Here is a 17,790-nt window from a genome sequence, read left to right on the forward strand (position 1 = left end):
GGAGATATGATGTGTATTTTGGGTGAAATATGTAAAAAAAAAAAAAAATTATGAAACATTTCTGTATATTTTGAGGTTTTTTTCCATAGAAAAGTTAATTTTACTCACTTTTTTTTATTGTTTGTAAAAGCCCTGATACTCCCAATTCCAACGATACCAAATATGTGGTGGTACCCCACAGTTCCTGTCCAGAAGTAACCCCCAAACTAAAGCAATACTTAGTACAATATCACACCAGAACAAAGCGGAAAAGCGCTTGTAACAGTTGATGCAGCATAACTTATATGTAAATCTAAAATATCTCCTCATGTTCGGTATCTTTAGAAACTACAGACCTTCAGGTTTCTAGGTGCAATGTAGTTTTCTCTCAAAAGCCAAATACTTTTTGTCAGTGCATTGTGCAATTTGGAGCTTTTTTTGACATTTTTTTTTTTTCTAAAACGTAAACTTGGACGCATGATCAAATGTGGATTTGACAAAAAAAAATCTCATAAAAATTTTCTAACAAAGGCAAATTTGAAAGACAAACTTCTCCTGAATAAAATGATGCCCCATATGTATGGGTGCACATAAAGACATGGGCACCAAACACTCCAAAGCAGGGGCAATGCATAAAGGCAATTACAGCTAAAAATTTGGGGGCTGCACTCTATGTGCACTACCTGCAGTTTTTCAGTGTTAACCCCCCCTACCTGTGAAATAACCCCCACAAACTATATATTTCTGAAAAGTGCACACCTTCAGCTATTCAGAGACACCACTCTTCTCTTTCTACATGGAAAATTGTGGATGCAGTCCCTTGCAGAAGTCAGCGCTTTGGTCAGAAATCAAGGAAAAAAACAGATACAAACCTAGATTTCTCCCCAAAATCTCCATGGCAACTACCAAAAACTTACTAAACATCAATCTGCAAGTTCCCCTGAATAAAACGATACCCCATATGTATGGGTGCACATAAAGACGTGGCCACCAAATGCCCCAAAACAGGGGCAATGCATAAGGGCAATTTCAGTTGAAATTTTGGGGGCTGCGCTCTATGTGCACTACCTGCAGTTTTTCAGTGTTAACCCCCCCTACCTGTGAGATAACCCCCACAATCAATATATTTACGAAAAGTGCACACCTTCAGCTATTCAGAGACACCACTCTTCTCTTTCTACATGGAAAATTGTGGCTGCAGTCCCTTGCAGAAGTCAGCGCTTTGGTCAGAAATCAAGGAAAAACCAGATACAAACCTAGATTTTGGTCAGAAATCAAGGAAAAACCAGATAAAAAACCTAGATTTCTCCCCAAAATCTCCATGGCAACTACCAAAAACTTACTAAACCTCAATTTGCAAGTTCCCCTGAATAAAACGATACCCCATATGTATGGGTGCACATAAAGACGTGGCCACCAAATGCCCCAAAACAGGGGCAATGCATAAGGGCAATTACAGTTGAAATTTTGGGGGCTGCGCTCTATGTGCACTACCTGCAGTTTTTCAGTGTTAACCCCCCCTACCTGTGAGATAACCCCCACAATCTATATATTTACAAAAAGTGCACACCTTCAGCTATTCAGAGACGCCACTCTTCTCTTTCTACATGGAAAATTGTGGCCGCAGTCCCTTGCAGAAGTCAGCGCTTTGGTCAGAAATCAAGGAAAAACCAGATACAAACCTAGATTTCTCCCCAAAATCTCCATGGCAACTACCAAAATCTTACTAACCATCAATCTGCAAGTTCCCCTGAATAAAACGATACCCCATATGTATGGGAGCACATAAAGACGTGGCCACCAAATGCCCCAAAACAGGGGCAATGCATAAGGGCAATTTCAGTTGAAATTTTGGGGGCTACGCTCTATGTGCACTACCTGCAGTTTTTCAGTGTTAACCCCCCTACCTGTGAAATAACCCCCAAAATCTATATATTTACGAAAAGTGCACACCTTCAGCTATTCAGAGACACCACTCTTCTCTTTCTACATGGAAAATTGTGGCCGCAGTCCCTTGCAGAAGTCAGCGCTTTGGTCAGAAATCAAGGAAAAACCAGATACAAACCTAGATTTCTCCCCAAAATCTCCATGGCAACTACCAAAAACTTACTAAACATCAATCTGCAAGTTCCCCTGAATAAAACGATACCCCATATGTATGGGTGCACATAAAGACGTGGCCACCAAACAGGGGCAATGCATAAGGGGGGGCTGTGCTCTATGTGCTCTACCTGCAGTTATATAGTCTAAACACCCCCATACCTGTGAAATTACCCCCGCAAACTATATATTTACAAAAAGTGCACACCTTCAGCTATTCAGAGACACCACTCTTCTCTTTCTACATGAAAAATTGTGGCCGCAGTCCCTTGCAGAAGTCAGCGCTTTGGTCAGAAATCAAGGAAAAACCAGATACAAACCTAGATTTTGGTCAGAAATCAAGGAAAAACCAGATAAAAAACCTAGATTTCTCCCCAAAATCTCCATGGCAACTACCAAAAACTTACTAAACATCAATCTGCAAGTTCCCCTGAATAAAACGATACCCCATATGTATGGGTGCACATAAAGACGTGGCCACCAAATGCCCCCAAACAGGGGCAATACATAAGGGGGGGCTGTGCTCTATGTGCTCTACCTGCAGTTATATAGTCTAAACACCCCCATACCTGTGAAATAACCCCCGCAAACTATATATTTACAAAAAGTGCACACCTTCAGCTATTCAGAGACACCACTCTTCTCTTTCTACATGAAAAATTGTGGCCGCAGTCCCTTGCAGAAGTCAGCGCTTTGGTCAGAAATCAAGGAAAAACCAGATACAAACCTATATTTCTCCCCAAAATCTCCATGGCAACTACCAAAAACTTACTAACCATCAATCTGCAAGTTCCCCTGAATAAAACGATACCCCATATGTATGGGTGCACATAAAGACGTGGCCACCAAATGCCCCAAAACAGGGGCAATGCATAAGGGCAATTTCAGTTGAAATTTTGGGGGCTGTGCTCTATGTGCACTACCTGCAGTTTTTCAGTGTTAACCCCCCCTACCTGTGGAATAACCCCCACAATCTATATATTTACGAAAAGTGCACACCTTCAGCTATTCAGAGACACCACTCTTCTCTTTCTACATGGAAAATTGTGGCTGCAGTCCCTTGCAGAAGTCAGCGCTTTGGTCAGAAATCAAGGAAAAACCAGATACAAACCTAGATTTTGGTCAGAAATCAAGGAAAAACCAGATAAAAAACCTAGATTTCTCCCCAAAATCTCCATGGCAACTACCAAAAACTTACTAACCATCAATCTGCAAGTTCCCCTGAATAAAACGATACCCCATATGTATGGGAGCACATAAAGACATGGCCACCAAATGCCCCAAAACAGGGGCAATGCATAAGGGCAATTTCAGTTGAAATTTTGGGGGCTGCGCTCTATGTGCACTACCTGCAGTTTTTCAGTGTTAACCCCCCCTACCTGTGAGATAACCCCCACAATCTATATATTTACGAAAAGTGCACACCTTCAGCTATTCAGAGACACCACTCTTCTCTTTCTACATGGAAAATTGTGGCCGCAGTCCCTTGCAGAAGTCAGCGCTTTGGTCAGAAATCAAGGAAAAACCAGATACAAACCTAGATTTCTCCCCAAAATCTCCATGGCAACTACCAAAAACTTACTAACCATCAATCTGCAAGTTCCCCTGAATAAAACGATACCCCATATGTATGGGAGCACATAAAGACGTGGCCACCAAATGCCCCAAAACAGGGGCAATGTATAAGGGCAATTTCAGTTGAAATTTTGGGGGCTGCGCTCTATGTGCACTACCTGCAGCTTTTCAGTGTTAACCCCCCCTACCTGTGAGATAACCCCCACAATCAATATATTTACGAAAAGTGCACACCTTCAGCTATTCAGAGACGCCACTCTTCTCTTTCTACATGGAAAATTGTGGCTGCAGTCCATTGCAGAAGTCAGCGCTTTGGTCAGAAATCAAGGAAAAACCAGATACAAACCTAGATTTTGGTCAGAAATCAAGGAAGAACCAGATAAAAACCTAGATTTCTCCCCAAAATCTCCATGGCAACTACCAAAAACTTACTAAACCTCAATTTGCAAGTTCCCCTGAATAAAACGATACCCCATATGTATGGGTGCACATAAAGACGTGGCCACCAAATGCCCCCAAACAGGGGCAATGCATAAGGGGGGTCTGTGCTCTATGTGCTCTACCTGCAGTTATTTAGTCTAAACACCCCCATACCTGTGAAATAACCCCCACAATCAATATATTTACGAAAAGTGCACACCTTCAGCTATTCAGAGACACCACTCTTCTCTTTCTACATGGAAAATTGTGGCCGCAGTCCCTTGCAGAAGTCAGCGCTTTGGTCAGAAATCAAGGAAAAACCAGATACAAACCTAGATTTCTCTCCAAAATTTCCATGGCAACTACCAAAAACTTACTAAACATCAATCTGCAAGTTCCCCTGAATAAAACGATACCTATGTCTGGTTGCACATAAGTACATGGCCGCCAAACCTGAAAATGCATAATATTGGGGCTGCACTCTATGCACCCCTTTTTTTTTGCCTGCACCCGAATGAATGGAATACGCTCGGGTGCAGGCACATGTAGCCGATATACGCATGAAGTCTCGCGTTTTCATGCGTATATCGGCTACATGTGTCTGCACCCGAGCGTATTCCATTCATTCGGGTGCAGGCACAAGTAGCAGGCGTAGGGCTGAATTTTCGGCCAGCGTTTTTCCACTTGCTGAAAAAAATCAGCCCTACGCCATGTGTGGCATCAGCCTAACCCTTGGCAATAGAAACTACCAGAACAATCTTAGCCTTTCTAGAACAACTGAAATCAAATGAAGTTAAAATGGAATAAAACCACTAAAAGCAATCAAAGAACAATAATTGCAATGAAATCGGTGGTCAGAGCCCTGGATCCACCAATGTCACTGCAAAAGCAACCTTTTTGGGGGCACTAAACACACAAAGAACAATGCAAAGATAAAACACCATAAAATCAGTAAAATCCAATAAAACCACCTAAACCAACAGAAGAACAATAATTGCAATGAAATCGGTGGTCAGAGCCCTGGATCCACCAACGTCACTGCAAATTCAGCACCCAATAGCAATAAAAAAAGTTACAGTGCAATAGAATAATAAAAAAACAGAAATCAATTATGAAAATGCCAAAAAAACACTAAAATGCAACCAAATAAATCAGATAATTATAGAGCAAGATCAGAAATAAAGTTTTAGTAAAAAAAAAGACTGCCAAAGAAAGCAAAGAAAGATAGAAAAAAAAAAAAAGTGTAAGTGTAAGTGTGTGTGTGAGTGTCTGTGTGTGCTTGGGAAAGTTGTAAATAAGTGTGTATGTGTGCAAAAGTGTAATAATGACAAAGATAGAAGAAAAAATTGAAAAAAAAAAAAATAAATTTTAGACAGTTGAGATAGAAATAAGCAAAATAAACAGTGGTAGAGAGTTGTAGTTCAGCTTACCCAAGGCAGGCAGGCGATCAGGGGCGACCAATCTGGCAGGAAGGCAGCAGGAAGGCAGCAGGGGAGCTCCATCAGGTCCGAAGTGCGCAGCAGGAATGAGGAGCCGACAGTAGGCAGCGCTATTTAAAGGGACAGCAGTGGACACGTCATCATCGCGTGTCCACTGCTGTCATTGGCTGGCGACGCGATCGTGGGACCGGATCGGTGAGTATGATCCGCTCTGCTCGTTGCCTAGGGGGTTGTGAAGGGTTTACAAGCGCTGCGCTGCTTTAAAAGCGAGCGCAGCGCTTGTAAACCTGATAGTGCTGTAGGACGTAGATTCTACGTCCTGTGGCACTTTGGTCCTTTGCTACCCAGGACGTAGAATCTACGTCCCATGGCACTAAAAGGGTTAAAGGACAATGATTACAATGACTATTATTTGGCATCCCCCCCGATGACCGAGAGTTTCCTTCTGCTTTAAATATAACTGCATGGGACATGACAATGCTGTTTTTGGAGATTTCTGGATACTGGGTTTATGGATAGTAGATCACACACGTATACAGTTGAGAGTGAATGCTATATTATATCTGTTACATGTACAAGGTCCCATTAATAGACATCATGCTGAAAAATCATTACTGAAAAAGTAAACACAATTTCAAGCAACTTTGCAATATACAACAATGAAAAATATGCAGCCTTTTCATGATTTTTAATATAATAATATGGTTTGGAACAGTTACCTAAGCCCCGCCCCCTGTTGCCCTGCTGATCTGACTGGCTACTTTGACCCAAATAAAATGTAACAGTACAGTCGACTGTCCTCAGCCTGCCTTCAGCCTGCATCCTCCCAATCCCACAATCCCCTGCACACGTAATGTCAAAAAGAAAAGGAACATCGCAGTGCAAATCCTTGTGGATTATGTAGTTCCTGCATGCTGCCTGTAAGCTGTGGAGAAGTTGTTACAATTTGTAACATTAATGTTTTAGTCCCTCCTCCCCTGCCGGATTTCAAATGATGCAGAAAAAGAAAAACTGTTTTGCAGCTGGATTTCAGCTTATAAAATGTTATTTATCCATTCTTTTTGAAGGAATAGATAACAGTAATATGTATATAAGGGGTTTCTGTGTTGTGTGGGGCTCTTTAACACATTTGGGTTCAGAAACTGGATTGGCGATTTCGGCGAGCGTATGCCATCCACCGATGATTTACATTCTAGCCGGTGGGATAGCATTTCGGGGAGATTTGTTGCGCGCTGAATAATCTCCCCGTCTGTCACAGCCCTATGGCGTTTAACCCTTACCTAAAACCCATGAATCCACAATACAAAAAAACGCCCATTAATGCTTTGGGGAGCAGCAATGACAGAAAAGACCATGGAGACCCCAAGTACAGCAATATGGCCTGTACCCCTCTGTAACAAGTGGAAAAGAACATTGGGCACATTACTCTATACACCCACAGGAAAGAATGAAATCTATATACCCCTGAAGCACAGCCATACATATACACACTACCTTAATATGAGATAAAAAGGTATAAAGGTTGCCAGATGCAGGAACCCATAGCAACCAATAAAACTTTTGCTTTTAAACAGCTAGCCCATAAGTGCTGTCTGCTGATTGGTTGCTGTGGGCGCATTGGCCTGTGGCAAGCTCTGTACCTATTTTTACACAAAGAGAATATTTTTGGGAACGTTCTGAACATGAGGTAATTTCGCACATTACGGATGGAGCTCAGGGGCACTATGACGTCACCTGCAGCCGGAACGGACGCCGCTTCTCACATCGCCAGCTTGCCCCGTGTCATGTGACTCTGTAAGTCCCGCCCATATGGACTAGTCCTCCTACAGCAACACTGTTGACGTTTAATTCATATAACTTGCAATAAAGTTTGTTTAAAAAAAAGACAGGCCGTAGCCAATATTAGCTCACACGCCCATCATGCTCTGCTCTTAGCTGCTATTGGACAGAACGTGTAATGGGCGGGGATTATTGACAGAACAGATGGGAGATCCTGCTCTTTCTGCTCAGTACCGGCAAGCAAATAATCTACCCGGGGAGCTGGCTGCCTTCCAGGGACGAGCGCCGGAGCCATGTGGGTCTTCGGTTACGGGTCGCTGATCTGGAAGGTGGACTTCCCTTATGTGGAAAAGCTTGTGGGCTATATTACCTGCTATAGCAGGAGGTTCTGGCAGGGAAGTACTGACCACCGAGGGGTCCCAGGCAAGGTAAGCTCTCTACAGTGACCCGTCCCGCAGCTTCACATGGTACTAGAGCTGCTGTATTTCATTCACATTGAATACAATCTGTAGGTCAGCTGATTCCCACAGTGGAACAGGCCTGAAGCTGGGCTGTGTACATACTTCAATTATAGTGATGGTGTTGGCCAATGGGCGCTTTAGTTGGAGTGCTGATGTTGGCCAATGGGCGCTTTAGTTGGAGTGCTGATGTTGGCCAATGGGCGCTTTAGTTGGAGTGCTGATGTTGGCCAATGGGCGCTTTAGTTGGAGTGTGATGTTGGCCAATGGGCGCTTTAGTTGGAGTGTGATGTTGGCCAATGGGCGCTTTAGTTGGAGTGTGATGTTGGCCAATGGGCACTTTAGTTGGAGTGCTGATGTTGGGCAATGGGCACTTTAGTTGGAGTGTGATGTTGGCCAATGGGCACTTTAGTTGGAGTGTGATGTTGGCCAATGGGCACTTTAGTTGGAGTGCTGATGTTGGGCTGTGGGCGCTTTAGTTGGAGTGTGATGTTGGCTAATGGGTGCTTTAGTTGGAGTGCTGATGTTGGCCAATGGGCGCTTTAGTTGGAGTGTGATGTTGGCCAATGGGCGCTTTAGTTGGAGTGTGATGTTGGCCAATGGGCGCTTTAGTTGGAGTGTGATGTTGGCCAATGGGCGCTTTAGTTGGAGTGCTGATGTTGGCCAATGGGCGCTTTAGTTGGAGTGCTGATGTTGGCCAATGGGCGCTTTAGTTGGAGTGCTGATGTTGGCCAATGGGCGCTTTAGTTGGAGTGCTGATGTTGGCCAATGGGCGCTTTAGTTGGAGTGCTGATGTTGGCCAATGGGCGCTTTAGTTGGAGTGCTGATGTTGGCCAATGGGCGCTTTAGTTGGAGTGGTTGCAGCAACCCTGGCATGCTGTCAACTTTTTTTTCATTGAACCATGTGATTGGTTGCTCTGGGTTACTGCCCACTGCTATGGTGTCACTATATATATTTATACACTATACAACACATCTCTGCAAATATTTTGGGAATGGGTCACGTTAAAGACAAACATTATGGCTTTTATTTATTTCAGTTATTTTGCCTCTGAGTGGTATATGTATATATATCATTAAACCATTAAATCATTGGAAACATTACTAGGACCAAGTACAAGGTACTGTTTAATTATTACAGGGAAAAAGGAAATCATTTTGAAAAATTAGAATTATTTGATTAAAATGCAGTCTATGGGAGATGGCCTTCTCATAATTTGGAGCTTTCTGTATAATTGTTTTCCGGATAAAGGATCCTATACCTGTAATACATAAAGGTTACAAAGCAATTGTAATATGATTACTTTTTTTTTTTTATCCTTAAATAATGCATCACCAATTTGCAGTTGATGACATTCCATACTCACTTTATGTCAGCTTTGGATGCTTTTTAGACTAGCTCTGCCCTTGAGCTCCATCTGTATGGTGATTTGCCCCTGATCAGTAGTCTAGCTGCTATGCAATGGGTAAATGAAGGAAAGTGATTTGTCTGATTAGAAGGACTGGCATAGAGTATAGTTCAATAATTGTATGAGACAGAAATAAAGCATCAGATGCCAGTGCCACAGTTGAGCTGAGCCAGCACTGCACAAACTGCCAACCAAAGGGCCAGCAATGTAGCGGTATTATATAAGCATTATCTATAACACTGAATGTAGTTTCTCAGATACGCTTTTGAGCACTGTTTTTCATGGGATCCTTGGACTCGCTTATATTTGTGCCACGGAATATTGCTTTCTAGGAATATATCCTGCCCAGACAATGATGTGTTTGTAAATATATGAAATATTGCAGCATATTTTCAGTAACAGTATGTTTTAGCATTCACTTACTCTGGATTCTGGCAAATGCCAGAGGGGCTGCTGTAAGTTGCCACAGACAGTCACTATTTATTGGACATGTGGGGGACTGTTTGGGTATCTGTGTACAGGGCCTATTTGGAATATCAGGCAGTCCAGCCTGATATGTGCCTGTATTTGTAGATGTCATTAGGAAGAGTAGCGGGCAACTTTACCCCATAGACTGTGTGTTAAAATACCAAATGTCAGAACTGGCCTTTTCTATACCTTTCTGGCCTGAAAATGTATGTGTGCATGAAAAGCAAATGTACAGGTATGGGACCTATTATATAGAATGCTCCGGACCTGGGGTTTTCTGGATAAGGTATCTTTCCATAATGTGGATCTCCATAACTTAAGTAATGATTAATTATATCTTAGTTGGAATCAAGTACAATGTTCTGTTTTATTATTACCGAGAAAAAGGAATCATTTAACCATTAAATAAACCCAATAGGGCTGTTCTGCCCCCAATAAGGATTAATTATATCTTAGTTGGGATCAAGTACAGTGTACTGTTTTATTATTACAGAGAAAAAGGAAATCATTTTTAAAAATTAGAATTATTTGCTTATAACGGAATCTAGGGGAGATGGCCTTCCGTAATTCGGAACTTTCTGTACAATGGGTTTCCGGATAACAGATCCCATACCTGTACCATTAAATCTTCTTAGTGACAGAGCCACAGAGTAACCGCCACCTCTAATATTAGTCTTAGTGAAGAGAATGTATTATCCTGTCCTTTAGTATACAGTTATAATGTTATAATGTACATTCCCCTCCAAATGAAGCAGTGTAAATGACAGATATTTCATCCTGGACAAAATGTGTATTAACATGCATGCCTGCAGTGTTCTGTAAACTCTGTATTTAACTTTGACTTACCCTTTCAGCTTGGTGTTAGTTTGCTTAATATTCCTCGCACCTATGAATGTGTGTATATATATATATATATAAACATCCCATTAGCCTCTGTTCTGCAAATGAATATGACTTGCATTTTAGCATGCTTGTTCCCATTTTAAGCTGTAGATAGGGTAGTTCCATATCTGTCCCTTGTTAGAATGAGTCAGCAGCTGCACTCTCATCGGCACAGGTCACAGAGTTTGAACAGTCCCCCCCCCCCCCCCCCCCCATTAACCTGATCTGTACAGACACGAGGCAGTAATGCAAGAAATAAAGCCCTGCAGACAGGAATAGTAAAACATAAGGCTGATTTTCATTCCTTTATTTTTTTCAGGGGTTACAACTTTATCCAGGAACTAATAGTACATATTAAAGCCTGGTTTTCATTCAGGGTATATTTTATTTTCCTTACATAATTTGTCCATACAGAGGGCAAAGCCATAGATTGAAAATACAGATTTATGTGGGAGTGGGGCCCTTGAGGTTGCAGCCCCGCACACCCCAGTCTGATGGTGGCTTAAGCCATGTTTATTGTGCTTTTGGATTGATAATGATTGAAAGTTCTGGTAGCCCTTTGCTAGGTTCACTTCATCCCATCATCATCCAAGGATTAAGTGATGTGAGTGTACCTGAAGCAGCTTTATTAAGAAACAATTGATTTGTAAATTGAAGGCATTATGTGGCAAATTTAAGCATAAAATAAGAGCTCACCAGAAAAACTATCCAACTTTCTGTTCATGCCTATAGAATTTTTAGAAACTTATTTACCAGTGGGTGAAAGTTAGCATTCACCATAGCATTCCCATAGGAATGAATAGAAAGTGGGTACGTTTTTTTGTAGTGAACCTTAATTTTATACTTTGATAAAACTACCCCCAAGCCTCTCATACAAATTAAAGAAGGTGCAAAATACAAAACACCTTTTATATGTGCCCAAAATGGCTTCTGCCTCATGAATACAGCAGCACAGCCTGTGCTTGGCAGAACTGTATTCATGAGGGGCTGGTAGGGCAGGCATGTAGGGTTCCCATCCTGCTCTATTGCAGGCCATAAAGCTGCCCTGTACTCATCCCGTGACCTATAGCAAGCGGTAAGGACATAGTTGCCCGATTAATTAAATGATCCCTATGTATGTATGTATGTGTGTATATATATATATATATATATATATAAAGAGAGATCATTATTAATGCATTATGCTTAATACATTATTTTGTAAGACAAGGAAAAGGGGTGCTGCAGGTGCTGGTAATGGTTTCAGTACAGAATGCTTCAGATTTTGAAAATAGGGAGTACAAGGAACAAAATCTGCCATTTGGAGACATGGTTAAACAACACCCTGAATGTGAGTGCAACATGTCAGACTATAGCTGTTGCATTGCACACCTTTAGCTCTTTGTGCTGAATCATTTTGGATCCTGTTTGACTCACACCTAGATTAAAAGACTGCATGGCATATATCCCACTGGGAGAAAATAGCTGCAACCTGTAGCCAGATAGAAATAGGTCTCATTGTTTTCTCTGAGGCAACAAAGTGCCTGGAATTACCTTGCTATTTGTTGCTATTGGAATCCCCTTATTTAAAATCACTTTAAATGTGGCGATTTTGTGTAATTTCACAAAAATATATAGACATGTTACAGAAAGGTATTTTTTGTGCACTTTGTTGCCAAGAAAGAGCAAGGCAACAAAGCTCCTTGTTGGTTATTGCTTGAATGCAGCCTCTACTCTTGCAGATTGTATTGTGGGCTAGAATACAATGGCAAGCCATTTTTGTGTCTGTGTTAGGAGAACTAATCCCTAAGTATAAATGTGTGTAGAAATGCCATATTTTATATACTGAACTTACTGCACTAGCCTTAAAGGATATGTAAAGCCTACAATGTATATCAGTTGGGCACGTCTCCCCCACCCAAATGGCATCATTTTTACTGTATATATCCCCTCGCTTGCCAGCACCATCACATTTTCCTAAAGCAAATAGCAGCTTTCATCTGGTGGCCATTTTTCTTATGATACATAATCAGATACATTTAAATCTGCAAGCAGCATACACACACACACAGACCCTTATTCAGCATACATTTCATCAAGAATACAGGCTCACACAGGCAGAACTGTCTTTGATATAAGTTCTACTTTGTTTGAGCTGAGCTCAGGAGAGAAAGTTAGGAGAAAAAAATTGAAGCTGACAGCTAGAGCTGAGTTTCTATGGGAGCCAGCAATACTATCTCTTCACTGGCTGCTAGACTGGGGGGCGTGTTTAGCAATTTGATCTTAGAACAACTGAGCATGCCCACAAGCCAGAAGTCAAAGCAAGTTCCCGAGGGAGGGGGCTGAGTGGGTTACAGGAGGAGAAGGAAATCTAAGTGATTAAGGGGATGCTGCAGCCTTACTATTAACTTCTAGACAACCAGTGTGGCAGGTATTGAAACATTTCAAAGAGGCTGTTCACTCATTTTTGTGTGTGGGGTTTACATGTCCTTTAAGTTGCAGAATCTCTATAACAGTAATGATCCAGGCCTTCAAAGTTGTGCACAGGGGGCCTCTAAGCAATAACTGACAGCAGCACAGAGTGCAGTGAATCAGCAGAAAAGAAGAAGGGGGGGGCTACTGGAGGCATATTTAGAGGCTCAGGTCTTCCCTGCTTAAGGGCTCTGTTTTCCATGGGCTGGTACAGAAGGCCAAAACATAATGTAGCTTCTATCTACCTTACTTTTTTGTTAAGCTTTAGTTCCCCTTTAAACAAAATGTTGACGTCAGTACCTGACTGGCCAAATGTGTCACCACTGAATTGGGTTTTGCCCCATGCCTTGCAACATATGCCATATCTCTTACCTTTTTGACTTCTGTTTTTTTTCACATCCCCACATTTCTTATGCCTCTTCTCCATTTAGATTGCAGGATCCTACACCCATCTATTGTACAGCACTACAGAATATGTTGGCGCTTTATAAATACACGTTAATACTACATGCACTCTTACACACTCAGCCTTCCACCACAGCTATCATCAGCTGAGAAACTGGCTTGTGTGTATTCTAATTGCTAGTTCTTGGTTATTATACACATAAATAACATTTACCTTATTTTTCTTTGTAGCCTGGAAGAGTTGTCACTCTTGTTGAAGATCCAGAGGTAATTTATTTATATTTATTTTAATATATATGTCTCTGTAATATTTCTAGACCTCTCCACAGTTCCCATTTTACAAACAGGACGTGCATACCGGGTGTTGTCCTGTACTGCAACCTCTAACCCACTTTCCCTATGGTATTCCAGCATTCTCCAATATTGATTAGGCAGGGACCATTATACATAAAATAAAGGATAGAGGCAGGGCAGGCAATATATGATTGGCAGCTTAGATTTTAATTACAATCACTTTAACTTTCCATTCAGCACTTCCTAGATATCTCTTACATGGCAAATGCATAAGATATCGGGGTAATACAAAGCTTTTCTTAATAACTAAATGGCGCCGGCCTGCTGGCTGTGACTGTAAATTCCAAAAATAATTTATATAGTAAGTAAAGTTTATTTTGCTTAATTAAGATGATAGAAAAGGATTTGAAATTATTTCTTATGCTGACAGGTCCCCTTAAAAAATGTGCTCTTCCTACTTCCCTATGGTTGCGCTCAGTGCCGCTCAATCCTTCTTATCTTCTGTTCTGAATCAGGTGCTGCTGAGCCTAGTGACACAGAGGAACCTTATAATTACTGCCACCCGCTGGCCAGCAGCAGGGTTCCCTTAGTGCCCTGTGTAAATATATGCAGCACACTAGCACCTAAAGAATCGAACACAAGATTTGATAGCTCTTTAAATCTCCTGTGTGCCAATCCCAAGTACTCCGGAGCCAACAAAAAAAATACCCTGTGGATCAGGGTGCATGTTTCACACTATAAGGAAAGGACTGGGGGCAACTTGTAGTGCAGGCCACGGGGTGCCAGCTGCTTAAATCCTGGCCTGAACCCTGAAAATAGTGCCAGGCAGACCTAGAAAATATTTGGAGCAATTGCAGCCAATTTACAAAGAAGTGCATGCACGGTTGCACCCATTTTGGTGAATTGGATGCAAGTGCAGTAGGCACACTGCGATTACATCAAGAAAATCACAGTGTAAGATTTTGGGGACAGATTGGTCCCGACTTACAGTTTAAGAAACACACCTTTCAGCTAGTTTATACAGCATTTAAAATGTATTATCTCAGTGCCCAGCCTGGTAATTTAATTCTGAGCCCTACGTCAGAGGATTAGTGAACTTATTGATTATTAACTATATCTGAGCCTTTGGTATCTCAATACCTATGCAAGAGTATGGACACTAAAAGCAACATAGTTCCCTTTTCTGTAATAAATAAATGACCTGGCAGTCGGGGTTATTTGTTATTTTTCCATTGGTGCTTCTGACATTTTCTGGTAAGCCTGCTCTACAATTGACTGCTGCACATATCACACCATTATGCTGGCTTCATGGTTTCTGTGTACTTGTTTTGTCACTATTAAGCCTCAATTGTTACTGCAGGAGGGAGCGCCTGAAAGCCAAGCTGTTTTTTTTTATAATTTATATGAATGCAGTCCCTTCACACTATTATCTATATTCAGCTTCTTCTTTTATTTCATTTGTACTCTGCAATTACAATATTTTGTATACTCTCAATATAATTTTCATTTAACTAAAACTATAGGGAAAAATAAGCACAGAAAAGAGGGAAAGGAAGGGGGAAAGATGGGTAGCCAAATGTGCTATGTGTTCTTAAATTTGTTCATATTACTATTTTTAATAAAGCTGTGAGTTTCTCCATCCTTCTATAGTCCCCCATAGTTTGTTTTTAATTCCCCTGTACTTTATCATTGGAGGTGTGTGTCAATTGTTTGTAATATTTGTTAGGGGAAGGGTAGTTTTGTTGTTATGAAGCAGTACCTATCAGTGGGGTATTTTTTTTTTTTTTATACGAGTGCCCTCCCAATCAAATCTTGTACAGGTATAAAATCCCTTATCCGGAAACCTGTTATCCAGAAAGTTCAGAATTACAGAAAGGTCACCTCCCATAGACTCCATTATAAACAGATAATTCTAATTTTTAAAACTGATTTCCTTTTTCTCTGTAATAATAAAACAGTACCTGTACTTGATCCCAACTAAGATATAATTACCCCTTATTGGGGGCAGAACAGTCCTATTGGGTTTATTTAATGGTTAAATGATTCCCTTTTCTCTGTAATAATAAAACAGTACCTGTACTTGATCCCAACTAAGATATAATTACCCCCTATTGGGGGCAGAACAAGCCTATTGGGTTTATTTAATGGTTAAATGATTCCCTTTTCTCTGTAATAATAAAACAGTACCTTGTACTTGATCCCAACTAAGATATAATTACCCCTTATTGGGGGCAGAACAGCCCTATTGGATTTATTTAATGGTTAAATGATTCCCTTTTCTCTGTAATAATAAAACAGTACCTTGTACTTGATCCCAACTAAGATATAATTAATCCTTACTGGGGGCAAAACAAGCCTATTGGGTTTATTCGGTATTTAAATAATTTTTAGCAGACTTAAGTTAGGGAGATCCAAATTACGGAAAGATCCCTTATCTGTAAAACCCCAGGTCCAGAGCATTCTGGAAAACAGGTCCCATACCTGTACTTGGATTTGTGAAAAGGAATAATTTAGTCTTGGCTTCCTTTCCCATTTCTTCTCTCCGAAAATAAATTACTTCTTCCACAGATTATAGTTTATACATGAAGGAACTATTTATACAATGCAGCCTCCTTGTTCTGGGGGGAAGGTTGACAAAAAGTATTGTTTTTTGTTATTTCTAAGAAGCTATAACTATATCATTATAATAGCATATATTTTTTTCTCTCTTACTAGGGCTGTGTATGGGGTGTTGCGTACAGATTGCCTGAGGGTAAAGAGGAAGAAGTTAAAGCTTACCTTGACTTCAGAGAGAAAGGAGGCTACAGGACTAGTACTGGTGTCTTTTATCCAAAAGACCCTTCAATCAAACCATTTAATGTGCTGCTGTATATTGGAACATGTGACAACCCCGATTACCTCGGCCCTGCACCCTTAGAAGACATTGCAGAACAGATCTTGAACGCTGTTGGGCCCAGTGGAAGAAACACAGAATACCTATTTGAACTAGCTAATTCCCTGAGAAATCTTGTTCCCGAAGATGCAGACGAGCATTTGTTTTCTCTAGAGAGGCTAGTTAGGCAGCTTTTGGAAGCACACCGAAACCTAAATTGTATATAATATTACGGGGTCAATGATTGCTTTATCCAATGTCCAAAGCTTTCCTCAAGTCTAACCACTTGCACGGTTCAGTAATATGTCCACATTTTATTTATGCTGCATAGGATGTGACAAAGCCCCTTCTCATTTTAACTGTAACGATAAATGCTTTTCACAACATGAATCTATCAACCACATTAAATCTGTTTTTAAAAAGTACTGTATTTTTTTGAGTGTAGATATTTATTGGTATAATGGTTAGCAATATATTTGTTTCTAAAGGGGAAAAGGTGATATTTTATATCAGTATAGTGAATTACAATAGTGCTTTTGGTTCACTAATAGATAATCCCAAAGTCTAGCCCATGCATATTACCTTAATATGTAAAATGATTAGGAATTAAATATTTTATACAACACATTTTGTTTTTGTGTGTGTGTGTAAACCATTCAAATCATTGTTATAAATAATAGGCTGGGTAGAATACTTGTTACGGTAAATGTATGATAGCGTCTTGGGGCTTAAGGGGCTTCCCGTTCTGAGCAATCTCAGTAGATGGGTGTTTCTACCAAATGGATCTTGTGAAAGGCCTTCTTATTTCACTGACATTATAAGCCCTTAAAACTTTTATTGGCTGTATTTGTTTTAATTTTTTTCACCTCTGCTCACTTGAGGAGCCTATATAAATATAGCGTCACTGCTTCTGTTGTTCCTGCGGCTTTCGGAGAGACTGCTAAAAGAACTACAACAATATTACCCTATATCCACATATTACCCACCAAAAATGCAACCCAAATGTTTGCCTTTTCTTCTGAACTGCGACAGTATATGGTGCAGAATGTTCCCCCAATATCAGTAATGATGTATATTCCATGTGGGTGTTGCACAGCTACTGACTTATTGACAAAGCAGCAGTGGAGACCATTATGCTTGACCTGCAGTACTTCACTCATATTCTAACTTCTGAAAGAGCAGAACTTACCATTTCCTTTTTACTGTAAGTTAACTTTTAGGATGTTCTAAAATGGCCATTTCTAACTATCCTTTCAGTT

The 17,790-nt window shown here is 40.7% G+C and overlaps 2 protein-coding genes across 4 annotated transcripts in view; one reads left to right on the forward strand and one right to left on the reverse strand.

Moving 5' to 3' along the window:
* The window catches only part of asb3 (ankyrin repeat and SOCS box containing 3), a 64,194-nt gene extending 56,846 nt beyond the window's left edge, over positions 1-7,348 (reverse strand). For 2 of the 3 annotated variants that reach the window (XM_018093817.2, XM_012962820.3), the window contains exon 1: positions 7,248-7,348. The gene's annotated coding sequence lies outside the window, so the exon portion shown is untranslated. Of the gene's footprint in view, positions 1-7,212 lie in introns of all 3 variants that reach the window. The other variant, XM_012962821.3, reaches the window with a different exon arrangement.
* A 61-nt stretch (positions 7,349-7,409) lies between these two features.
* On the forward strand, positions 7,410-17,156 carry chac2 (ChaC, cation transport regulator homolog 2). The gene is made up of 3 exons (NM_001017137.2): positions 7,410-7,720; positions 13,597-13,632; positions 16,375-17,156. Exons 1-3 carry the CDS (start codon positions 7,586-7,588, stop codon positions 16,756-16,758), a joined length of 555 nt encoding a protein of 184 aa, NP_001017137.1. The 5' UTR covers positions 7,410-7,585; the 3' UTR covers positions 16,759-17,156.
* The last annotated feature ends 634 nt before the right edge of the window (positions 17,157-17,790 follow it).

This window comes from Xenopus tropicalis, chromosome 5, assembly GCF_000004195.4.
Source record: "Xenopus tropicalis strain Nigerian chromosome 5, UCB_Xtro_10.0, whole genome shotgun sequence".
NCBI lineage: Eukaryota > Metazoa > Chordata > Amphibia > Anura > Pipidae > Xenopus > Xenopus tropicalis.

Excerpts from the sequence above, each read along its gene's own strand:
- chac2 (NM_001017137.2), top strand. The coding sequence starts at position 7,586 with ATGTGGGTCTTCGGTTACGGGTCGCTGATCTGGAAGGTGGACTTCCCT. Across the intron at positions 7,721-13,596 it reads ACCGAGGGGTCCCAGGCAAG|CCTGGAAGAGTTGTCACTCT; the intron begins GTAAGCTCTCTA and ends TTTTCTTTGTAG. Across the intron at positions 13,633-16,374 it reads CTCTTGTTGAAGATCCAGAG|GGCTGTGTATGGGGTGTTGC; the intron begins GTAATTTATTTA and ends CTCTCTTACTAG.